Genomic DNA, 26,736 nt, shown 5'->3' with positions numbered 1-26,736 from the left:
TAATTAAAAGTGCTTGGTGCTGCGCTGGGAACACATGTAGAGTCTAGACCCTAGGGCAGGGGTAGGCAATGTTTTTTGGCTGGAGTGCCAAAAAACACCACAATGCCTACCTCGGAAGGTGCCAGAGTGCCAGCATGGCAGAAAGACAAAATGAGGGCAAGGGGTACATAGCAGGATGCCCTGCTTGTGCCCCCTGCCCCCACCCAAAGCCCCTGTTCCCCCATTCCTCTCTCACTTGCAGCCCCCAGCATTTAGGGTCCAGACAGAAATGGCAATTTTTTCCTGATCTGGCCACAGAAAGCAGTCTATAGCCATGACCAAACAAGCACATGACTGTAGACTACTTCAAAAAGGCCAATTGGTTAAAAATATGAATCCGCATTGCATAAGGAGTCAGATGAAGACATTTCAAAACAGCATCTTCTGTAGCTTGTGACTACCTGCCTGCCAGCCTGTCACTATTTTCAGAAGGGGAGGGGGAACAGGGAGTGGATAGAGTTCAGATCAGGGATTTTTCAGCCCCTGCTTGAGAGCGGGGTGGGTGTGTTGGAGCCCTGCTGCGGTGGGGGGGAGGGCCTCCATTTTACCCACCCTCCAGTGCCGGCTAAGAAACCCCTAGAACAGGGGTGGGCAAAATGCAGCCTGCCAAGCCATTCTATCCAGCCCGCGCGGCCCCTAAAAAATTTAGAAAATTAATATTTATCTGCCCCTGGCTGCCTGTCATGCGGCCCTCGATGGTTTGCCAAAACTCAGTGAGCAGCCCTCCGCCTGAAATAATTGCCCACCCCTACCCTAGAACAAGCTCTTTCTGCTTCCTTTCCCACTACCATTCTGAAAACTTCACAACCTGGCAGAGGGGAGGCACCATTATTAGAGGAAACCATCTGCAGGCTCACAGCCACCAGCTAGATACCCCTCACCCTGGAACCAACAGTGAACTTCTGTATGTTCCAGGGGATCCTTGCAACTCAGAGCACTTCCTGCAATGAGCTCTCCGTTACAGCAGGGAGCTGCATTTCTGTCTGCACAAATTAGGTCTAGCAAGTTCTGATTCAGAGGCTAAATCCCTAATAACCATGCTCAGTAGCTAGTGATGCCCCCTTCCCCCAAGAATTTTTCCAATCCCCATTTTTAATCTGGCTAAACCATGAACACCCACAACATCTGGTGGCAATGAATTCTACACTTTAATGACATACCGGGCAAAAAAAGAACTTCCTTGCATCAGTTTTAAACTTACTACCTACTAGTTTCATGTATGGTCTCTAGGGCCGGCTGGTAGGCAGGCAAATAAATCCCTATTTACTTTCTTTTCACCATTTAGTATTTTTGTAAAGCCTCATTATGTTCACCCTCAAGCACCTCTTTTCTAAAGAAAACAGGCCTAGCCTCCTCATACATACACCCTTCTATACTACTAATCATCCTTGTTGCCTTTCTCTGTACCATCTCTAGTTCATACCCTTGCTGACGGGTAGTGAGCAGAACAGGGTACAGTATTTACGGTGTATTTAGTTTTATAAAGGGGGATTATTATACTTTCTAACCGCTTCTAAAGATCCAGGAAGAACATACAGAATTCTCCTTAAAACAATCCCACATTTTTATAAAAAAGCATTGTGTTGGGGTTTTTCTGTGCACGCATATGTATAATATACACATACCAGATAGTTAGCTAGCTAGAAAGTTACAGTAGTTATGGATAACAACAGATTGTAGCTTTGCTTTCATTTACTGTTTACTGAAAGAAAAAGAATGCATTCCTATCTTGGATACAGAGTTTAAAAGTGATTTATGTTGATGAAAACATCTGTAATCCTGAACATTTTTCTTTAAAAGTATTTTGAAAATGACCTGAAAGAATTTTGCATTAACTACTGCATAAAACAAACAAACGACCTTTAAGTGTACAATTATTTTTAGTTATAATGGAAATAATTACTATGTAAATAAAGAGAAATAGTTCCAATAATTAAAAAGCAATAGCTGCATATAGCTGAATTCAAATAAAAAACAATGCAACAGAATAATAAACTATTAGAATGAATTTTCTAATTAACACATTATAGCATAACCCTAGAGAAAGTGGTATTTAAAACAAGCAAGGATGTTACTAAAAAAAGTTTCAATAGAGCTTAATAGTTCAAATATTGGCCAAAACTTTATTTTTAATCCTGTCAAGAAGCCATGGTCAAGAAATTAGAACAACAGAAAAATAAGGCTGGAAGGGACCTCAGGATGTCATTTAAGTCCAACCCCCACTCCCACTCAAGGGAGGATCATCCCTATCTAAACCATCCTAGGCAGCTGTCTGTCCAAACTTTTCTTTAAACTTTGCAAACAATCCTCTTGCACAAAGACCAGGCACAATGCCCAAAACTTCAAAAACACTCCAACTTGCCACGGGTAAAGCAGGGAGATGAAGCCACTGTCCTTGTCCTGCTACCTCAAATGTGGGAGAAGGTGTTAAAAATATGCTCAAGAGAATCAAGGAAGAAAAACATATTTCCACCCTCCCTCCCCTGCTAAAGGAAAGTAAAAAACCAACAGTCCATGCCAATCTGAACATGGAATACAATTCCTTCCTGATCTCAAATGTCATAATGCATCTGACCCTGAGTGCAAGCAAGACTCTCCAGTCTTGAACCTCTGGATTTAAGTCCCAGCAGAAACATCAGAACACCTTATTTCAAAGAATCTGTATTCCTTGTTTTCTAGTTTATTTTAAGGTTCGTCTTACTTTACAAATATCATAAAATTAATCTTTCCAAAATCCTGTATTGGAAATCAACTACACTACCTGTTAAAGGAACAGTTCAGTGACTAGTTTTTCTTTGTTTAATTTTAAAAAGTTCTTTTTGTTCTACATAATGACAGAGTGCAAAATCTTCTTGTGGTTCGCAAAGTGACAGTTCGGAAAGTGACAGCTCTACTTCCCATATTAACAATAATATATACAACTAAAAAAGTGAAGGCAATTAAAATATTCATAATTCTATGCACACAACTAAATCTTAATATATGATTTTTTTCAATTAAAAAAAAAATCCCATTACCTTAGCATTGCAACTTTGCTGTTATCTTTTTTCTTGACACCATACCTAAAACAACTGCTCCTCAAGCATCCGTCAGTAATAGTAGATGTGGATTTAAAATGAGGAAGTGACAGTGCATATTTCCTTTGTTTTTAAAGCAACGCTGCAAACTAAAATGTGCAATAATAACTTCGCTTATTTTGAAGTCTTATTGTTCCATCTGACACCACTTCACCTCTTTCAACACTAGTTCCTTTAGGCTGTTTAAGTTTCCCCTCATCCTTGAGGGATTCAAGTCTGTGTTCAGTGCTCTCTTGTTCTGACTTGGGCATCCTTGTGGGAAGGATTTTGCAGTGGTAGAGATTAAGAGCCATCTCTCCAAACCTCAAACCTGGCTCATTCCCCAGCATGCATTTCCTCTACTCCTCCAATGCCTAAGAACTCTACCAGTAGACAACACCGCAAGCCACACAGCCGAAAAAAGGGCAGAACCAGACATAAGACACTTTAAGCAGCCCCCATATTATAGAGCAGTAGCAGGACCCATCCCAAGGCCAGCTTTAAGCCTCTTTAAGCCTACGAACTACCTTTTAGTTCACATATTCCACACACTCACAGCACTTGTTAAAGCAGTGGAAACCAGCCATGAACCAGCTGAAAACAGCCCCGTACTCAACACACATTCAGTCACCAGCCAAAAGGTCAGCTTAAAACAGCAAATACTGCCCAACTCTGCCTTGCTGCAAGCACCTTTGAAAAAAGTCTCGGACTATGCAGCGTTCTCTCTCAAAATTGTTTTCTCCGACAGCAGTTTTATCATCCTCCTTGCCAAACACTATTTCTACACTTTTACTCTTTCCCCAACCATAACCTCATTTGATTTGCTTCCTTTTCTGGTCTCAAAAACCCTCCTACCACTTTGTAAAATGTCTCATTTTTTCTTGAACCCCAGAGCTGCTTCCCTTAGCTGCTGCACATCTCAGGGATAGCCCAGGGAGCAAGGGAAATTCCCCTCCAACTACTTTTGCCTTGGACTTGCAGCAGCTGTGGAGGAGCACGAGAATCTCCCTTCACTTTGAGACTCGCAGGGGCTGAAGCAAGCAGCTCTGGGGTTGGGGAGGGGAAGAATTCCCATCAAGTCCCTGGGGCTGCCCCAGGCTAGGGGACCCTGGGCTGGGGAGAAGGCCCCCAAGGCAGGGGCAGACACCTGTCCTAGAGGACTCCTTCTCCCTCCTTTCTGTGGCAGCCGCTGAAGAAAATCAGCAGCTGGGAAGCAGAAGGCTCCCCCAGTTCCCCAGGGCTGGGCTGGGGTGAACCTCCCAAGGGGGAGGGCCCCCCCAAGGTGGGCCAGGATCTGGACAGGGGGCTCCTTAATTCCCTGTGGGGGAATAGCAAGGGGTTGGAAGCATGTACTGGGGAGACAACCGGGGACATTCAGCTGGGCTGGCAATGGCAAGAAGACAGAGACATGCTTTATTTAGCACACCCCAGGCCTTGATCAGTGCAGGCCTCCCCCTCCCTTTCCCAACTGAAAACTGAATATTAGTTCAGTTGGTTATGGGTTCAACTTATGCAGTTTAAAGGAAGCTACCTAGAGTGAATCAATTCTGCCTTGGGCTTTTTGACAGTCTGTACCTGGCCTGGATCCTCCATTCTGAGCTTTCTTGGAAAGATTCCCTCAGAATTGCACCCTACATTGATCACTTATTTTCAAAGATGCACTCTCGACCCCAGTCTGCCTTTCCAACAATAATTCTACCTCCTATATTTCTTTCACCTTTTAACTCCAGTTTACCGTGTTTTTAGTTCCTATGCTTCAGTCCCATTTTTGGAGCCTCTTTACTATGCTAGGGACCTGTGTTCCCTAGTCCATTAAAATTTCTCTTACATCCATGCTCTCAAAATTTCTAGTAATCACTTCCTCACCAGATTTATGGATTTGTACTCCATGTATTTTTCCTCAACTTTTCTGTTGCTCTAAGTCCTGATTATACTTCACACCTTGAAATCCTATCTTCCCTTGCCTTTTTATAACTACCTCTTAATTCACATACTTACCACACATTAGGCTGCTCTCTCAAATTTATTGTCAGGGGGTTGTTCTTTAACTCCAAACTGTGGGACTCGAAAATACTCCACCTTCTCATCTTACACATTTTGATTCATGTAGCATCACTGTTTACATTAAAACAATTCCATCCTTCAATAATTATGCTATTACAATTTTAAGTTTTTAGAATGTATAGACTTCAATCAGTATTATGCAGCAACATTATAATAAGCATTTTATCAGGGCTCACTGACACAAAATGGTGAAGAACCTACTGATAACTTAAGGATTTATAGGAAGAATAGACCAATAAGTTTGTTTTAGAGGTGCACCAATATATTGGTTGCCTATCACATCGGCACCAGTAAGTTTGGGGACACACACACACACACACACACACACACACACAATGAGCTATTGGGTTTTTTCCGCCGTTATAGCCAATAATTATGCCTTCTGGCCAGGGCCCTGGACACATGGGTTCCCTCTCCCCAGACGCCTGGGTTCTCTCGGGAAATGACGGGTTTCCCACTGCAGCACTGTAACCTGCAAGGGGTCCTGCTGAGGGCTGCCGAGAGTGAGACACAGGGGGTGCCATGTGCAGAGTCACATGCATGCATGTGGCAAGGAATACAGCCGGGAATTGTGGGAAGCAGCTCCCTGCAGGTAGTCTATGCAGGAGAAGAGGCATGGGGGAGGGGGGCAGATCAAAGCCCCCACAGTGAGGGAAGCAGTGGGCCACAGGCTGGGGACACTGCCCAGCCAGGGCAGTGCATGTGGCCTGGGGCTGAGGTGGACAGTGGGACAGAGCCACAGGCAGCTTGTCCTGGGGACGTGGGAGGGAGTGGCTCCCCCCTACTGCACACCCCCTGCCAGGGAAGGCATGGGAGGGCATGTGCCCCCCAGATTTGTACATGGGGTGGATATGGGCTGCTTGCTGTGGGCTCTGAGCTCTCAGCTCTGCTCCTTTACCCCAGAAACCCCACACCAGCTGCACACCCCCTGCCCACCCAGAAGCAGTGGAAGCGGTGAGTTGTGCCTCCTGCTGCCAAATGGGCAAGGGGGTGCATGGCCGGTGAAGGGCTCCTGTGGCAAAAGCAGCAGAGCAGAGAACCCCGAGCCCACAGTGGGCAGCCTGCATCCACCCTCGCCTCACACTGCTCTGCTTAAAAGAATCTCTGTGCTTAAAATGGTGGAAGTGGCACTTGAACTAAAGCTAAACTTCCAAGGGAAGTGGTGCTCGCTCCTACCCTGGGGGTCTTCAAAAGGAAGCTAGATAATCACCTTGCCAGGATCATCTGACCCCAGCATTCTCTCCTGCCCATGGCAGGATGTTGGACTTGATGACCTACTCAGGTCCCTTCCGACCCTACCAACTATGACACTCTATGAAACTATAAATTGGTTATTAGATCGGCATGAGCCAATATGGTTGGTAATAATTGGCTATTGGTACTGGCCAAGAAAATCTTTATTGGTGCACCCCTACTTTGTTCCTTTATTGCTAACTAGTCAATTTTATTTTCTATCCTCCTCTACTAACATACTACAACAAGGTTTGCATACACATCATAAAATTTTAAAAGTTTTCATTGGCATTTAAAAATTTCAGAAACCAAATGCACAGTTTTATATGTCTCTGTTTTCACAAGACATGTTCTAAAATGACTGGATAGCCTTAAGATTTGTTTTACACTATTTATCTTAATTACAGTGGAAAGGAAGTTAGAAAGCTGAGAAGGATATTCCATAATTCAATAATCCTGACAAAAGTACCTGGTCGTTTCTCTTGCGTTTCTCTGATCTAAAATCTAGAAGACAGGATTTCCAACTAATGAGTATAGTTCATTTCTGAATGCAGGACTTAGCTTTGCACAAAGCACAAAGGCGATTCAAGTTGTACTTTAGGGGTCTGCATTCTAACACAGCTTCATTTTAATCATCTGATTTCCCATTAAGGTCTTGGCACACTGAGATGGATGGCTTTCCTTCTGTTGAGCATTTTATAGTTTTATCCATGATAATAAACTTTCTGAAGTAGAAATTTCTAATGATGCTTTATTGTACTGAGGTGGATGATCCAGTTGTTTGGATTGCTTTCAAACAATTCACTTACCTCATCAATCTTCAATGCCCAGCTTTCTACTCTTCCCTCACACAAGGCTTCCCCCAACTTTTAATATGACACTCCAATATGAAGTAATGAGCAACATCTCAACTTTATCCTTCTATTTAAGTTAACCATATTTTGAGAAGAAAAAAGAAAACAGGCCTATATTGGGTAACCAAAATATTCTCTACCAATGTTCATGAATTAAACCTATTTTATATATCATTTTTAAAAAGCAAAAAACTTATTAAAATATTTGATAAAATAAACACTTCCAGAAACACTTAAATGTTAGAGAAAAAATAATTCAGATGTTACATATCAAAGAGTGAAAGATAGCTTTTAGCAAGGAAATAAATGCTAGATATTTTCATTTAAATATGAAATGCAGGGGAAAGAGGGGAGAACTATTTCTACCAGGAGTGTCAAAGATACAAACCATGGAGCCCTGTCATCCAGCACCCAATACTACCCATGGTTCTTGGAGCTGACCCACATGTAGCACATGGCACCCAGACCAGCCAGCTTGTATGAGTTTGACACCCCTAGTCTATACCTTCCCTGTTCTTCAAAAGACAATTTTGTTCTCTTTTAAGTGGGGCTGCTGGAAGTAGATGTACTGCCACCTGTCTTATCTCTCTTTCAAGGTGTCAAACAGATTTTAAACAGGACATTATTTTTGCCCTTGTCATTATTTATTTATTTAAGGCTCACATATGTCCTCCTGAAGGCTTGTTTTTTTATTAAGGAGTTATCAGAGATCCAACATGTGAACCCAGGCAGGGGCACTAACACAATGGTGTGGGTTTCTAGGAAACTAATTTAACCATACATTTTATGAAATAAGTAAAAGAAAATCTATTGCAATAACAGCTCCAAAGACAATACAGGAACTTCACTGCACAGATTTAAGTCCCAAAACACGTGTGTACATACACACATGCACACATACGCACACACTGTACCGTGCATGCATGTACGCAAGTCCTTTACTAACTGGGACAGAAGAGTCTCAGGCCCGGTTATTTGAAAAGATTAAAGCAGTCAGAGTTCGTTTCAGGATGCAGGATTGTATTCAGTGCATGTAAGCAACTAAGCACCATCTGATACTGTGTAAATTTATCACCACCATCCTTCTCTACCAGGAATAGAGGATGGCCCATCAGGAATTACAAATGGCACTGTTACTGAGAGATGCTATAATGGCAGATCTCAGCAATATTTAAGCAAATGGACCCAAAAAGGAGGGGAGCAACTGTGAAGGAAGAGTTAGGAAGAGGAGGGGGAGGGAAGAGAGAACTTGAAAGTAAAAATTTTTATTCAAATATATAAAAATCAACCATGACCAAATATTACTTTGTTAACAGGAAAAAACCCTCAAGGTTTCAAAAACAGTACATATGAACTCCTCAAAAAAATTCTCTCTTTCCCTCTAACAAATATTTTATTGATATATTAAATTTATATTCTGCCCCATCTTAAAGGCTGAGGGGCCACTTCTATTCCAGGACTTATTTAAGTTTTTAATTCACAACGTAAGTTTCTTATTCTTTCTAGACAAAAATAAACTTTTGATCATTTCAGTGATTAATTTTACCATATTTCTGTTGCATTTAAAGTAATCAGTGCCCCCCACAAAGCATTACCTTTACTTGCATCTTAAATAACCTCAGAAGTAAAGAAGCTGAACTCCAATAACTTACTAAGCAAATTTATCATTTACTCTTTCACTTAACTAGTATTTTTGGTTGGACTAAGCAATGAAGCCCATTTCTTGTTCAAGCTAGTTTAGAGACATTTCTGTCCAGCCAGACTACAAGCCGATTGTCCCAACTAGATTTTTTTTTAAATTTTGAAATAGGGTAAACATTCTAAACTAAAAAAAGATGATTTTTTTAAACTATTGGTATTTACCTAAAAAAATGTCAACTTATCTTTCTGTATTTTGGTAAAGCAAGGACTAGAAGTCATTTTTTTTCTCCATATGCAACTTGAACGACCAACAAGTATATTTATATTTGAAAAATTTACATGGAAGTATTTGAGCCTTAAATATGCCAGATACAGCCAATTTGCCCAGTCAGGTAATGGATACAAGGAGTTGATCATGAATCACCATGCAATGCATTTTATAATCAACTACACCAGCAGTTCTCAATCTTTTTGGCCTAAAGACCACTCCCCCCACTATAACTTCTCTCAACTAGGGTGCCAGGAAATTCAGAATCAATGAACTATAACATACATTCAGAAAAGATACAGAGCAGTACCGTGAGGCTAAAAAAGGTTAAAGGACCACAGATCTAATTGACGCCAGATGAGGGCAGTGGGGGCAAGATCTCACCCTGACTTACCTCACATCCACCCCCAGTCTCTACCTGATGGGGCAAGAGAAGCCCCTGCTACTGAGGCTGTTCCTGTGGGAGTCCCATGCTGACAGCAGTCCCAGGGCCACTCTCTCCAGTCCCTGGAGTATGATGAACGGAGGGGATGAGACAGGCTGCAAAAGAGCTCTGACACCATGTCCCACACCAAACATCTGGAAGCATGGTGGCAGTGGCAGCACCCAGAGGAGCAGCTGCAGGTGCCACTGAGTAGCTGGGATAGGCACAGGACACCGGATTGGGGGAGGAGAGCTTTTACCTCATCACACAAAGGCCAGGCAGTGTTGTACCTTTAACAGGACCCTGGGGCACCCCAACTGAGAATCATTTGTGTCCTGTATTTCAATTTAAGAATCAATAGCTGGTGCTGTCATACTATGGAGTCATTCCATAATAATGAACCCAAACCAGGCTCATAATTTCCCAAACCATTTTACCTGTGCCTGAAGACAAAAAAAAAAAAAAAATGTCTTGCATTTCATCAAATTCCCTTTCAGACATTTTGGTTATGCATGGATTTAAAAATAAATAAATAAATAAAAGAGTCCTAATTTTTAAAACAACAGGTAAAATATTTAAGCAAAGTGTCTCAACTTTGGAATACCAAGCTTGGCGTATCAACAGTCCATAATGAGTAGTATATATTTTGCCAGTTTAAAATACTGGAATATATAGTTCTGCTAGTAGAAAGATCAACTACACTGAATAATGAAAATAAAAAGTACATATGGCTAAGAAGTTCATCATTGCATAAATTAAATGTCTTAGCTGCTGATATAATCAAAGAAGCCACCTTTTTCCTCTTTAAAGCTATACACTTCGAGGATTAGGCACAGCTAAGAACAAACAGGTCCTGTTTTATGGAAAAAAAAAATCTCATAAAATTTACTTCCTTACTACTGTACAGATAAGAAGGTTTTTATTAAATGAAGTTTTATTAGAGATTACCCTAACACAAAACATTCTGAAGTGTGGAAGAAAGGCTGAAGTGTTTGTTTTTTTCTAAACTGCAGAAGTACTCTCAACCTGTTTGTACTGACAATCATTTTAGTCTGCTCTACTGAAAAAGTCAACCACATATCTGTGCTTGAATATTTTCACAAATGGGCCATGAATTTTGCAGTCCAGCACAAGTTCCAAAAGAGTTCTCCTATACCTAGAGGGCAAGATGTTAACCAAAAAAAACCAAAAAAAACTAGGCGTAATCATTGAGGTTCATTAAATAAAATAGCCTTATTATATACACATTAAGTTTTAAAAACATTGTTGTGTGATTACTGTACTTTGAAAATCCAGAGTATTGTGTGGCAGACTCAAGAGACTTATTAGCTGGACAACAGTTGTAGGTGGTTTAGAGACAGAATCCTTAATAAAAAACAATATAGCAAGCACACAGGATGTGCTACCTTGATTTTTCCTAAATCAGTTTCCTGTGATTGTTTCCTCTTATTAAAATGAATGCAGTTACCTAAAGGAGAAACAATCAACTTGTTCAAATTTGGAAAGTTTGCTGTGTTAGGTGCTCCAACATTTGATGAATGCAGTATAAACCACTTCCATAGAAGAGCACTTGGAATGTTCTCATCCAATACATTGAAAGAACAGCTAGGGAAAAATGCTGCATAATAGTGGAATCAAGTTTCTAGACTAGAAACTCTGTTTGAGAAACTATACTCTTTCAAAAAGTGACCTAACCATTAAAACAAAACAAAAAACAAACAAAGAACAAAACCATACACTTCCCCTTTGGTTCTGTCCATTCAAAATTTTAATTTAGGACACCAGTATTGTAGTCAAATTTCCAATCTGCCTCCTAAGAGATTAAACTTGGGCTATTCTTTTTTTCTTCTTCCTACTAACAAGCAGCAAAAAATGTTATTATTTACTACTTTGTTTAAATGAGGACTACAAAGATGTGCTAATAGCTTTTGCAATTATTTTCTGATAAACAAATCAGAAAATACCAATTATGTACTGTCCATGCCATAGGAAGAAATTTCACTGTGTGATAAATGAGTCAATTCCCTAAGCAAAAACCCAAGGCAATTTTTAAATTATCAGCACTGTTATGAAACTAGTTATTTCTCACAGCAGCACTACTTCAGCCATGCCACAAGAATCAGTCATTCATACTTACAAAATGTATAGAATAAAGACTCTCTCAGCTCTAATTTGGCAATATTGTGTATCTAAATACTACCAGTACAATCAGGTACAATAAAGAGAGAGAATACCTATACATCTTTACAAAACCTCTTCCCTCAATCATCACTTAAATACCTTAAACTGACAACTTAGTTTCCACACAGCTCATATTTCTAACCCCATGCAATTTTTAAATGGGTACCAAATCAGAAGCACAGAACACTTCTGCTCCATGACCAGGAACAAAAATTTGATTTTCTTTTAATTGCAAGAGGATTAGAGGCAAAACTACTGTATTGCAATAATTACTAGAGATTAATTAATCAAATTGTTAAAAAAATTGACTCGCCTGATAAGCAGGTATTTCCAGCTTATCTTTATCATATCAAAATAGCTTGCATGTAAAGCACCGCTGCAAACATTTTTGTGGCAGTAAATTCTGTTCATCTGCAACAGAAACTTCTGGCAGTGACTCCAATCCCAGTAATGTTAGTAAGGAAATATTTATTAACAGTAGCAATTAAATGGTAAAGACGGTTTAATTATCCAGCAGATGTCCCATATTCTAATGCAGACAGGGACTGATTCAAACTATAGGCAAATAACAAAAAATACCTATCTGGAACACTTTCAGCACAATTATAGCATTGTCACCTAGCACACTAAGGTCCTGGTCCATGACTAAGATACCCTGGCACTACACCAATATAAATATTATTGACAGTAATACTAGTGGCACCCATACAGTCACTACAATGGAAACAAAACCTCTATTTTTCAGACATAAGTAAGGAGTGCTCACCAGTAAAAATAAATAAATACACACACACGATATCTGAAATATAGCTTACTATACTGGATAGGACCTCCATGGAATACTGAAATTTCTACTTGGCTGTAGGCCTAGAAACATATAGAAACTAAAAAAGTTTAATATCACAACCATTTGCAGTAGCGTTAGGAAAAATCTTTTAAGACCGTAATTGACTAGTTAAAATATGGGATAAGACACTTCTGAAAGAACCAATCTGAGACAACATCCTCTAAGATTATAGCCATTATAAAATGAGACCCAGAAACCTATTATGCTGATGCAATTTAAGGGATTTTACAAAGCACTAATTTTTTTTTTTTTTTTATTGAAAGCTCTGTGCAAACAAGGCTGCAACTACAAACATGGCAGCCTTGTTTGTAGCTGCTGCCATGTTTGTACTTGTAGTTCGCCTATAAATACTACAGAAGTTACAGATTTCAAAAGAGGGAATAGTCATTGGGTACATCTATATGTGCTATTAGCACAGATAGGTAAACTCCAAAGCATATTGCACTGCAGTTTACTGCTCCCAGGCACTGTGTTCACCTGTGTGCCCGGAACTGCAGCTCACTGAGCCAAGTTGGAGAAGTTGCAACCAGCAGGAAGTCTGGGGTTCTCTAACCTGGCCCAATGCGCTGCAGAAGGGCTAGCTGGGTAGCGTGGGGCTAGCCAGCAGGCAGCCCCACACTGAAGCGCCTTTGTGCCACAGGCAGCCCTGTCAGCATCTACACAAGCATTGCTGCGCACTAAAGAACTCTGCTGCAGGACAGTACTTGTATTTACAGGTACCAACCTGTGGCAGAGTTAATTAGTTTCCTGCAGCCTAACAGGGCCACGAGATGTTGAGACTTTACTGTGGAGCTAATTAGACAGCTCTGCAGTAAACATCTTGCGTAGATGTGCCTATTAGCAACAACAGCCAGATGCTTAAATATATATAGCACTTGCTCTAACTCACCATCTAGTATCATGTACTGCATCCAGTAAATGTTAAGAAGCAAAACTGCTATGGATGTGTTTAAATGTCCAATATAAATTGCTTATGGGTGCAAATGGGAATAAGGAAGTCCGGTTTGTAGGAGAGGCATGCTAGTCATGCTGTCACTTCAGGGAAGCAAACCCCCCCCCCCCCCGCCCAGTCTCATTTGTTTTGAAAACACATCACCCTTTTTCTAATCGCATGCTAGGAAACAAAACAGACAAACAAACAAACAAACAAACCCCAAACAACACCGCAAGACCTTGATTGGCATAGTTTTATCCTTTGTTATTAAGAACACTGATGGCAAACATACCCTCACACTAGCAAAACATGTCCCTATGCAGGCTATACTTTGGCAGGAAATTTGTGAAAATAAGTTTTATTCTTAATCCATCAATTGGCAACAATCAAACTACTTTTAGTCATTTCCTGCTCTTTCATTCTGACAAGCTTCGGGGTGCACAAGCATGTCCACTAGGGTGAGGGCTTTCTGTACCTGTCAGGCAAAAGGCCAGAAAGACACTTGCAGGGAACAGGTGACAGCTATGGAGAGGAAGTCTGAGCCAGAGAACGGATGAAAGCCTGGAAAAAACCCAGCAAGGACTGCAAGGGGCTGTATAAAAGCCGAAAGGGCCATGAGGAATGTTGCGCGTTGCACTGAACTTCTTGTTAATAAAAAGAATTCTGAAAAAACAGAATGGAAACAAAATTTTAAGAGTTATTTCTGATTACAGATCATCAAGTCAGCTCACCACTTTAGGACTGATCTACGTGAGGAAATTGGTCAGAATAGCTATAATGGAATCAACTCTTCCAGAATGGCTCTTCATGTGGACATCTCAAAAAGTCATTTTATTCAGACATCCATTAGTGCTTCCCAAGGAGCAGAGTTCTAAAGATGTCAGTTTGACAGTCTTCCCTGACTAGACAGTCTTTATATTCAAAGGCATTTCCAAAGCCTGCTAATAGAAATACACTGTATGAAGCTCTTTCCAATCTAGCTCCTACAACAAACTAAACACTGCTGGTGTATAAAGGGCACATCTACACCTGCATTAATGCACTGTAGTTAATGTGCATTAAATCTAGTACCTCCACTCTAATTAAAGCACCTCCATGTCTCCTGTATCAGCATCCCCAGGCTTAAAAATGGTGATGGGGTGCTTGAACTAAAACTAAGTAGGCCATTCCTGGTTTTCTAGAAGATAACCTACAACCAGAATTTTACTTACAATGTAACTTAGGTAGTGTATTTTGTGAACGTTTTATGTTCTTACTAGACCATCTTACTGAGAAAGCAGACAGTCAAAAACTATTAACTAGCAAAAACTGCAAAGTAACAATCTTGTTAGCTCTACACTTGATCTGAGCCAACAAGAAGCAACAAGAAACCATCTACGCAAGATGTTTACTGCAGAGCTGTCTAATTAGCTCCACAGTAAAGTCTCAACATCTACACATGCGGCCCTGTTAGGCTGCAAGAAACCAAGAAGCGACCATATATTGCACTTGTCCAACCTAACAAAAACCATTGTAGATAGGTTAAGCATAAGCTTGTGAAAGAATGTATATCTGAGAACAGAATTTGGCCATTAATACCACAAATACATTGAAGCCTGAGCCCTGCACATACTGTAACCCAGAGCAGAAATCAAGTTCTGACACAGGTATATCAGTACAGACAACCCCTGCTTAGCACCCTTAATTGGTTCCTGAAAAACTAAGCGTTAAGCAAAACGAACAAAGTGAAACCAATTCAAGATGGCGATGACAAGCGTTTTTAATGGCCCAAGACTGCAACCGTGAGTGTTATAATGAATCTCACTGAGCGCTAAGTGAAATCATGTATCAATTTAAAATGAGTGTTATAGCAAAACCGCGCTAAGTGAAACAGCATTAAGTGGGGGTTGCCTGTACATGCATCAATCCAACAAAGACTATGTTTCATTGTCCTTTCTGTGCACTAAATTAGATGGCAAAAAATATCAGTATACCATACAGTTAATTAAGGGTTCCAACGAACTATCCAAGAGAGATGAACAGAAAACAAGGATGAAAGACTTAGGGAAGAAAATGGAAAGTAAGCATTGAAATATACAACATATCAAAGTATCGAACATTCAATGACAGTTTCTATATCATATGTAATATATTCTGTATCATTGACACTGTTAAATTTAATCATAATAAAGTGGTCTACCAGAGTTTTAATTTTTAAATGAAAATCCCCCTCTACAACATAAATTTCTGACTTAGGGCCATGGACAGGATTTATCTTTCCGAAGAACATTATGCTCAACAATATGACTGACTGTATCCAATGTCAACTTCCTGCACAAACTATATCGTTTCAGTAAAGATGCACATTCCCAGCTAATACCCAATTTCTCCAACACTTGTACTCTAGGAAAAATTTTCCAATACAGAGGAAGACAAAAACACATGAGTTTCCCTTTTAAGATTTTAAAAGGGAAGTAGTGGTTGAGAGCCACCAAGTGAGAGTATTCTATTATTTCCAGCCTTATGGAACAAAATAGTTGTATTTTCATTCAGCAGTTCTATTTTCCTCCAGATGCACTTTAATAAACTTTAATGATTTTTGGTGTGAACTTTGATTACTGGCGTCCGGTGTGAAAGAAAATCATCTAGGCATTATACAAAACTAAATAGGTATATAAGCCAAAATTCTAGCGCTTCAAAAGTCATAATAATATAAAACAGTAGCTACATAAGTTGGTCATCTTCATTAACATACCTAAACTTGTTCTGCGAAAATTGTTTTTAGTGACAAAAGAGACTATCTACACTTTCATTCCATACTTAGCTGACAAGACTATGGGCAAAACTGTCAATTATGGTCATGAGTTTTGAGATGTGGACATAGACTCTGAACAAAAGTGAAAGGACAATCACCGTGGTTGATGACAATACCGAAACCACAGAAATAAAAAGACACTCAAACTAACCATAACTGTAATAAGAATTTTAAGAGAGCTTTAGGAAAGTTATATTTAAAAAGTCCTCTTTCAATCTCAGCAATTTTTTAAATCATGTTGTCAGCACAATAGGCTCCCATAACCAAATATAGCAGAGTATTAGTACTCTTGAAATCAAGTAATATTCTTCATACTTTTTAAAAATCAAGATTAGCATTCTACTTCAACATATATGCTTGTTATACAATTCAGCTTCAATAACTGATTTTTGTATCATATGTAATGATTAAAATACACTGTATATGAATGTAGTTGACAGGCAAGGTTTAATGTCAGCTAGCTGTACAAGATCTTAGGAGCGTTTCATGTTTTCATTTGCAACTTACACATACAGAGAAGCAATATTACTAAAACAGTGATAAACACTGAAGATAAATCTACTTATAGTAAAATGGAAAATGTCCAATCAGATACTAAAATACATGACCAAAATAAAGCTATCACACATTCAAGTTATGAACATCTCCCCTCCCCCCACATCTGATGTTTAAAGTATGTGGCCACCTTCCCAATAAGTTTACTACTTATCCTTTTGAAAAGAACTGTAGTTTTAAACAAAAAAAAAAAAAAAGTTATTTTCCTACAATTTTAAGTAATACTTGGCTCTTTTATTATAATACAGGTGACCAACTGTTATTATACTATTTCTTTACAGTTAAGGCACTGAAAGCAGCATTTTCTATTTAGTCATCTGACCTAAAATTACAAAAAGACAGGTCAGTATCAGGAGGTAAATTAGTTACAACTGGAAGCTGCCTTAAAAGAAACATTAAATTCGTCTCCTAGCTTTTTCCTGTTCTTTGACAGTATTATACATTCATTTTAGCAAATAAAATAGCCAATCAGAACAAAACTAGGTTTGAAAAGCACTGTTTAGAAATTATTACTTTCCAAAAATATTCCTAATTCTTGGTAACCACCTCCTCTCTTCAGAAGGTTATCATACCACAATAATATATCTGCCTCTGTCCTATTACGTTTTACTCTTAAGTGGGAGAATCACCATGCATACAAAGTCCCAGCCATTTGAAAATGCAAGTCAACGTTGCACATTTTCTTTAGTATCCAGAATCCCCACGCTCAAAAATGAAGAGACCCCTTTTTCTAGTCTCTACACAAATACAATCCCTAGCCTCAAGTGCTCAAAATGTCAGAAAAAAAGCACATATGGAACTCGCACACATTTTTAAAGTACTGAGAAATATGTATTTTTAGTTAGAGTTTATAAATTACGATTCATCTGGCTGCAATGCCTGCTGGAGATAGATATTCATCGATGGTACCCATATGGCTCTGTAAGATTTAAGCATCTCTTAAAGTTTAATTAGTATATCTTCATAATGCCCACCCCTAAGAAGCAGAGAGCTTCTATTTTCTGGATTAGAAACAAGGCACAGAATGACTAAGGTCATGAAATTGTAGCAGAGCAGAAAAATTAACCTAGGTTTCCCAAGAGCCAAGCAGGCATCCTATCCACTGGCCTTATCCTTCCTCTGACCTCAAGATACCAGGTACATTTATTGCCCTCCACTGCTTGGTTCCAATAATAACCTATTCTGTAGTTTTTCAGAGATCCAAAGACTACAGGTGGCCTATGTATTGGTGTGACAAAGAATTTAAATTAATCCTCATAGGCAATATATTTACCCTTTTGTAACAACACTTACTTTTAAGAAACCACTATAATTTCTCCCAAATGCAATAAAAGTTAAATACCAAATTTCCCAAAACCCTGTCTATAAGATCGTAGTTTTCTTGGATAGTGTGGATAAATACTAAAATAAAATAAGCCACAAAATATACCTTAACACCCTGTAAACCTTTAGCAAATCTGCATTGTATGCAAGTAAGATATATAAAGCCTTTATTACAAGCCTGTCATTTACTACAAGCCTGTAGTTTCAGGCTTGCATCTGTAAGAAGTGGCAAACCATAACACTAGAGAAAAACACCGTCTGTGACTGACACAGTGCCAAGTGAACCTGGAATGCCATTTCATTGAAAACACAGCTAGTCTCTGTAAAATAAGAAAGTCTGACAGAAAAAAAGTACATAAGAAGCGTTATTGAGGTCTGTCACCAAATGTTTCAATAAGCTATTAACAAAGAGAGAGACCAACAGTCTGGTTTTACAAAGCCAGAAGTTCTGACCAGTGCCCAAGTGCATGTTCCACATGCAACCACTATAGAAAACAAATTAGTCAGTTAACAGCCATAAGTGATTCTACAGCTATATAAAAACCTACCCTGAAAAATAAATGCATACAACAGACATTAAAAAAGATGTTCTGCAAAATACTTGCAGAAATCTAATTCAGTGTCTAATGTGGCTGAACAGTAACAGTATTGATTGCCTTAAGTCAATACACTGCAGGGCCACCTTTACACAAGATGCTACATAGTAGTATGCATTACTGGAGTCACTTCAATGAGGTATACCAAATTAGGGAGGTTGCAGGCTGATAGCAAAACAGCCATGATAGGACAGAGGCTCAGCCTGGCTGCAAAACCTGTCCCAGGTTCCATATGTTGCCATAGCTGTACTGTTAGGAGCACATAAACAAGTTAAATTTTATAGTGAAGCTTAAATATGCTTCCATGGCTACAGTGATGGCAATATAGACATATCTTTAGCAAAGACTTCACAATTCCATTGCAAATGGGGAAAACTATGCAAGAGCAGGAAGTTTATCTCACTTTCCCTACATTAATATTGCTGATGGAGACACTGCAAGTGACACTTTAGAGCACTTCTCAATCTTTTCAGAGTCATGATACTCCATCTCCACTTAAAAAAAAAAAAAAAAAAAAAAAAAAGTGGCCTCACCCTCAGCTGAGAACCCCTGTTTGTGCTGCCTCAGCTTCCCTCAGGACTTCTCAGTTGTTTTCTGCTGCCTCTAGATTAAATTGTCCCATCCACCTGCTGCACAGCCAGCTTGGGAAGGGCTGTGCTGTGTGTACATACGTCTCTTGAATCATAGCTCTCTAATCAGCCTAAAGCCTGCCTCATGCTATGCAACCACTCCTGGTCTGGCATTCCCTGCACTCCTCCTGGATATAAGAGGACAGGACAGTTCCATGCATGCTTGTTACTGGTAGAAGCGTTGGGGTGGGGGGAGACCAGGACAAGCACCTTTGCTGCCTGCTTTAGGATGATTAGGAAGGCCTAATGCAAGAGGAGCAGGTGGGTCAGGTTTACCTGGCTGCTGCCATCACAGAAACCCTGAGGGGGCCTCACGGCACCCTGGTTGAGAACCAGAGTTAAAGGTATGGGTATCACTCGCCCGATGCGAACAGGCTGATAATTTCTGTAAATGAATACCCTCCTGTTGATTTCTCATCCCAAGAGAAACAGCAACCTGAACCCCACAAGGACCAGAGAGTTTAACTGGCTAGAAACCAAGGTGACAAAAAAATCTATTTGCAAAGTCTACAAGCAAAAAGTTAAAGTGTACTGCAAAAATAGGCTTGTTTCCTTAAGTATTCAATTGTAACAGGTGAAGAGGAATGAGTGAGTTAAGTAACTGTACACATTCTGTTTAGTGTACCATTAACTTTGGATAGGGGTTTTTTGGGTTGTTTTTATACAGCTTAAATGCAAGTCATTTCTGGAGCTTTAAATATGCAGTGGATACATGCTGGAAAAAGTGAACACACCCTACAGAAAAGCCATTATTAATAAGAGAAACAGTTCAAACAGTGAAAAAACAACAACACAGATGTCAAAATATAAATATTTTGAAAACAAAAAAAGGATATTGACTAGATTCACAATGCCCAAAAGCATATCCTTGGTATATGAACATCATGAACCCAGCTCTGCCACGTGCACCCCTCTCAGTGCACCACAATTCTGTGACCCCTGCTCCCTCCACTGCACTAAGCACCTTTGACAATGGCCCCCTCCTCCGCCTCCTGGCTGCACTGCACATCCATGCAATCACTGCATACTCCAGGTGTACCCTCAGCTCCTCATGCTGCTGCACTGCCCTGACCCCTTGGGCACATGCAGGAAGCAACAGCCAGACAGACTGGGAGCCCAGAGACTGCAGCTACTTGTTACAGCTGCAACTATAGGGGGAGGGATGGCTAGACAGGGAGTCTGGACCATTGGACAGCCCTGTCATAAAAATCCTACTCAGCACCTAAAAGACAGAGGTTTCTTTCCATTGTAAAAAAAAGTGCTGATGTAACCCAATATAAAGATAACAGTAACACAAACACAATTATAAGCTGTTGTACTCAGGATACTTTACAGCAAAAAGCTGCTATCATTATATTTGTGTGCTAAAAATGAATTGTCCTTAGTTTTAAATTCACTGCCTTTCAGTTTCACCAAATACATTCCTGGCTTACTACTGAGAAAGAATATTAATTCAACATTCATGTTTATCAACTCTGTACACATTATTGTTTTATATATTTCCTCTTAACTAACAATGCCGATTATTTCAATCTTTCTTCACAGACAAGCCTTTCCATACCTCTATTCCTTCTCATCACAGGCCTGAACCCTTATTTCAGCTACATTTTTTAAGATTCAATTACTAAAACTGAACAAAATGTTCCAGGTGACACACTGTCAATTTAAAGAACATCATAATATTTTCAGTGTTTTCTGTTCTACTTGTACATCTTAACTTCTTCTGAACTACTGCTTAATACAGTTCAAATGATCTCTCTCAGAACAGACACTTCTCTCTTTCCTGATTGATTCAAGTTAACTTAGAGCCAACAAATGTTTTATAAAGTTTTGTCATTTTTTCTTCAGCTGTGTATTTACTATGCATTTTATTTGTTTTATTTCGTCAGTCTTTTTTTTTTGTCATTGTCCAAGCTAATCCTGGGGTTTCAAGATATGTACCAAAGAAAAGAAAAACTGTTGTAAATATGAATAATATTCAAGATGCTGACAGTTATAAAAATTAATTACAGTTTTTTAAAATCTTATTTGTTTCACAATAGCAGGTAACTGGATTTGAGGTTTTTTTCTAAGTAGCATGAATATCTAATCTACTGAAGATTAAAGTCTCCCTCTTCACTGTTCTAATAATAATTTGACCATTATTTGATACTGTTTGACCATCACCTGACCTAGTATTTTTGACCTGTCAAATCAAATACCCCATGCTCCCAGTTGATATCATTTGATGAAAGGAATCAACAAAACGATTAACAGGGGGAAAATAATGTTCACGCGCTACTAGTCAATATTATTCACAAAAGAGTTACATTTAAAGTAATTCATTTAGGTTAGAAAGTCAAGTCTTCCACAGTTAGGAAATATCAGATTAACAGTAGCCCAGGTGAAAGTAATGCACGCAACTGGAGATAAATCACTCCAGGCTTATGAAATCTCATTTCAAGTACTTTTTTTTTTTATTTTAAATCTAATCAATATGTTGGTGCTCCTGTCTCAGGATTGATGCTTTACAATTGCTTTGGATAAGCTCCAACAATTAGAGTATTAACCCTGCAGCAGTTGCTCTGGTTGGTACCTCTGCAGGGAAATCTGTATCAGCCAGCAGTAACTTCTCATGCCTAGCACCCCTTTCATTCCAGGGTTTAAAAAAACAAAACAAAACAAAACACAAAAATCACAAAAAAACAAAAACAAAAACACAAAAAAAACCCGCTCAGCAAAAAGCTTCTGCGCGTCAGTAGCTTACAACAGGGCATGTACTCTGGATGTGTTTTTGGGTGCATAACTGTTCTGTTGTGCAAAAACCCAAAAGCAAAGAGGTGCTATCTATACAAAGAACAATAAAAGGTGATTATTTATCAAGTCTTTCCAAGAACAGAGAGGAAACCTGAAAACCAATCTTAGTCCCCCTCTTTTACTTAGTGATTTCATTGTTACTTTTAACAGTAGATAACTTTCTTAAGATAGAAGTTCAACTTTCAATTAGACACTTCCCTTTAAAAGCCATTTTTATTTTACTTACTCTCAAGAGGTCTCCCCTGAAAACACGCTCCCATTTTTGCACCTTACTTTCATTGTTAATACTGTTTGGTCTTTGAACAGGGAACTTTTTCAGACCTCTTTGAAAGACCCTATTCTCAGTATAGCACACATTTCAACAAGCATCATGTCATTTTTAACTGTCACTTAGTGCTGTGCATAAAGCAGCCACACTAACAGTGAACTACTCATTCCATGTAAGCCTCGGTACCTCAGATCAGTGTCAAATCTTACTCATTTCTAATAATTTTCTCCATTACACAGTACTTTAAAAATATTGCCTAAGCTTTCATAAAAAGATAAGAGTTTTCAGAAATCTCCAGAAAAAATTTCAATCATGTTGAACAATAAAACAAAAATTATCTACTTTTAAGCTTACATTATGGATGGGCTAATAAAGTATTCCTGGGCAATAACAACTAATTTAAAAAGTTGGCTACGGTAACATGTTTGTCTGCAGATGTTAGCAACATGCTTTGATTCCACTGCTGTTTTTGTTTCTATTATGCAAACACTGCAGGTTTAAGAGCAAGGAATTGTAAACAGAGCTGTGTATTTTTGTGATTTATTATAGAAGGAAGCTAAGGATTTTCCCTCTCCACTTGTTTTCCTACTGCATTTTCCCTACAGCGTTTTATATCTTCCACATTGTGATACCAATAAAACTGTATTGTCTGACAAAGCACATCTTTCCTCCTTTCCCAACCACCACTTCACCCTCTTTGGAATTTACTTTTCATACAGAAATTCAGACAGACATAGAAACTCAATACTCCCCTACAGCCAAAGGGTTCAAGCCTCCCTTCTCTGCCATACAACCATGCCTCAACTCTGTTTCAGAACAGCTTCATCAGAGAAATAGGAGGCAATGAATTTTCTAACCCAAATCATTCTTCCATATAGGCTGGAAGTGCCTGCAAGCTTAATATTTGTGACGATGGGTTTATGAGGGAGAACCCTGTCCAAGTTAGAGGCCCAGCAATCACATGGAGGCATCAGATAGACTTGGGTTGATTCAAACCAGCAACTTACAGAATAAACATGAAAAGGCTATGTTGAAAGCTCATGTTTTACTTGCATTGGTAAGTCTAAAGCTAACTGCACTAAACTAAAACAACAGAGCTGTTTATCTTTTAAGCACTCCCAACAATTAGCTGATCTGCCCAACACCAAAGCCTCCCTGTGAATGAAATGAAACTTGTGTAAAATGGGCACCTTTATTCCTATCACAAGAGTGTTGAGCGGCTTAATTAAGTTCGTAAAGCACCAAGAAGCTCAGACAGAAAGCAGTATAGAATTGGAATGTATCTGTCAAAATGCTGGACTACACCAGATAATTAGTTGGATGCAGTAACTTAAACGATGTCAAACAAGAAAAACTGCATTATTAGCTCACACTTGAAAGCATCCCAAGTCTTTAAACTGATGTTATAACCTAAACAGCCTATATGCAATGCATCAAGTATGGAATCCTAACGTGTCAAAGAAACTAGCAAAACAAATAATAGGTTAATGAGCAATTATGCGCAAGTAATCTACAAGTCATGCCCCAGCCCAACCTAATAAAGTTAAACTCATGTCCTGTCCCATCATGCCTATGTATTGCATAACATTGTTAACATCTGACGCTTTAAGAATTTGTAGGGTCTCACACTGGTCCTCATGCTGTGTCATGATAATAAAGAAAAAAACAAACAAACAAAAAACCTAGTGCAGCTGCTTATTCAGGGTATTCTGTTAGAATACAAAGCAATAAAAAGAGTAATTAATAGAGGAACACATACAGAAAGACAGTCACCAGACAACTGAATTAGATTACAGTATGTAAAATACCACACCCATTTTATATCCATTTTTCAAAATATTTCATGGTACTTCGTACATATTTTTGAGAGACTGAAGATTTTGAGGAGAAAGAAAACAGCTGTCACTACTAGTTAGCAGTTTAAAAATTTTGTTTGACAGGTTAAGCAAAGTGATTTTGCCTGTTCCAGTTCAGGCCCTAGTGGACATAAACAAGTATTACAGAGCCCCTAAACTTCCATTTAGTGCTAGCTGTTGTCCTCTTTTGAGAGGATTATGGCCAGGTTAACACCACATCAGCATATTTTAATTCCAGTTCACAAGCAATGATAGCAGATATTCCAAACCTTAAACTACAATGGCTCCTGCTAGTGATACAGTGACTATCAGCTTAGAATATTAAAATATATTGTTCAAAATTTGATAACATAAACAGGCAGAATAGCAGAGTAATAAATTTTTTCCTTTGCTGTTTTCCTTTTGGCATGACAACTGCTCAAAATTAAGAGTTGTTCTTCTGCGCATATGAATACCAGATATATATTTAAGTATTAGGAAAAAACTAAATGTCGATACATCCACTTTAACACAGCATTGGAGCAAGATGCCAGTTCCACCAGAGTAACAATAACTATTCATGGTTACCATGATGAGCATTTATTTACCTTACTTCAGGTTTGATAACTCAGTTCCTTGAGTTACATAAAATACTCCTCCCTGAAAGTCATGCATCCCCAGAAATGAGAAGTGATCATGGGAACATCTACCAGCTTCCTCCAGTACTTAATGTATTTCACAAACCCTGCTCTCAGGGTTTTTTTGCCTTTAGTAGAATTTAAGTTAACTAAACCCCAAAAACCCTAGCCACAGCATAGTTTGCAGCCAAGTTCAAGGAAAAACACAAGTCACTCACAATCTACAGTGACTTGCTAAAAATAACCTGTCATATATTATTTTCCTCTCTAGGAGAGCAAAAATGGCCTTACCTTGCCTGTCTTGTGGTCAAACCAGACAAGTGCATGGTTCCTGGACAGCACCTTGCAGTCAAAAGTAGCATTATTCTGAGCTGGCCGACAGCGGGCCACTGAGCGGCCAATTTTGACGGGCTCGTCCAGGTAGACATGGCGCTCCTGAAACGGGTGAGAGTTCGGGCGGCAAGCGAAGATGGCCAAGGCTGAAGGCATCGAGGACAGATTGCGGTTGTCACAACAACCAGGGAGGAAGAGAATCTCTTCTGACGCAGGCTACCCTCCACAATTTTTAACCCAAATCTCCACAGAAACTTTACATGAACGCAAGACAAACATAACTTGCACCCAGCAAGGCCTAACAACGCGCGGTTTCAGTGTGTAAACTAATCCTGGCAATAATCCAGTGAAAAAGCCCCATCATGTCCATGAAGATCAGCACTGCCTCAAGCAACGCCCAGAAAACGCAGCTTTCAATCCATCCTCTTCAGAGCAGACAGGAACAACCATGGGGCTCCTCTGAAGAGGAGTGCGCTCCTTTAAACGAAGCAAGGGAGATCTTTAAAGCCAAGCTGATGAGTCACACGCCAAGACTTCTGTTTGGGATGGATGCAGGCTGCCTCCCCCTTGATTTTTCCCCCACTCCCTTCCGTAAACAAGGCTGACTGGACACCCACAACGTGGGAGCGAGGAGAGGCGTGAAAGAGGAGCCAGGGAAGGACACAGCACCGTGTCCAGGCACACGGCAAATGAAGCCTTCAAGGGGCAGGTGGTTTAGCTGGTCCCCGTGACCTGCCGCATCCCGCCGCCCTCATCCCTGGAGAGGAGCCAGTGGTCCAAGATTGCGGGGAGGGGGGGGGACACGGCTGCTCCTGCCCAGACCGGCGGGGTGCGCGGAGCGAGGCCGCCTCCACAGTTCTTGGGCGCGGGGCGGCGCTCAGGGGCCCCGCAGGTGGCTGCGCATCCGGGTGGAGCCCGCTCCTGCGGCCTGGAGGCCAGGCCGGGTCTCGCTCAGGCGGCCGCCGACGCCGAAAACTTTCCTCCGACCTGCAAAGCCAAAGAAACGGCGTCAGAGTCGCCCAGCCCGGCCCGTGTGGTCGCCGCAGCGCTCCCCGCCCTTCTTACCTTCCCCGCTGCAGCCGCCATAGTGACTGCAAACCTACCCGGTGCGGCGGCGGCGGTAGGGGGGCGGGTGATGGCGGGGGGAGGGGGGGGCAGTAGGAGGAGGGAGGAGCCGCTAGCACCCGGCCTGACCAAAGGGAAGGTGCCGCGCCCGCCTCCCGCTTTCTGCGCAGGCGCGGGTTCGGCAGGGCACAGGCGCGGGATTATGGCGCCTGCGCGCTGAGTGCCGTGAAGCCGCGCTGGAGATGGTGCCCGCACTTCCGGGCTGCACTTCCGGGTGTTCCATGCGGCGGCGACGGGCCGCAGGTGCAGGGCGCGTGGCGGCGGGAAGGAAGTGTCGATAGTCTCAGCTGTCTGCAAGCCGCC

General features: G+C 40.4%; 1 protein-coding gene across 8 annotated transcripts in view; it reads right to left on the bottom strand.

Annotated features, from left to right (window-relative positions):
* Positions 1–26,508, bottom strand: part of SLMAP (sarcolemma associated protein) — a 157,187-nt gene extending 130,679 nt beyond the window's left edge. For 7 of the 8 annotated variants that reach the window (XM_090021064.1, XM_090021062.1, XM_090021067.1 and 4 more), the window contains exons 1-2: positions 26,374–26,508; positions 25,267–26,295 (exon numbers count right to left, since the gene is read on the bottom strand). In XM_090021064.1, coding sequence (XP_089877190.1) covers positions 25,267–25,464 — 198 coding nt within the window. In that variant the 5' untranslated portion in view covers positions 25,465–26,295; positions 26,374–26,508. The remainder of the gene's footprint in view (positions 1–25,266; positions 26,296–26,373) is intronic. The other variant, XM_090021063.1, reaches the window with a different exon arrangement.
* Between the last annotated feature and the right edge of the window lie 228 nt (positions 26,509–26,736).

Source organism: Crocodylus siamensis, chromosome 11 (assembly GCF_052110815.1).
Source record: "Crocodylus siamensis isolate JL-2025a chromosome 11, ASM5211081v1, whole genome shotgun sequence".
Lineage (NCBI taxonomy): Eukaryota > Metazoa > Chordata > Crocodylia > Crocodylidae > Crocodylus > Crocodylus siamensis.
The sequence above is the reverse complement of the archived record's forward strand: the minus strand, read 5'-3'. Positions and strand labels throughout refer to the sequence as shown.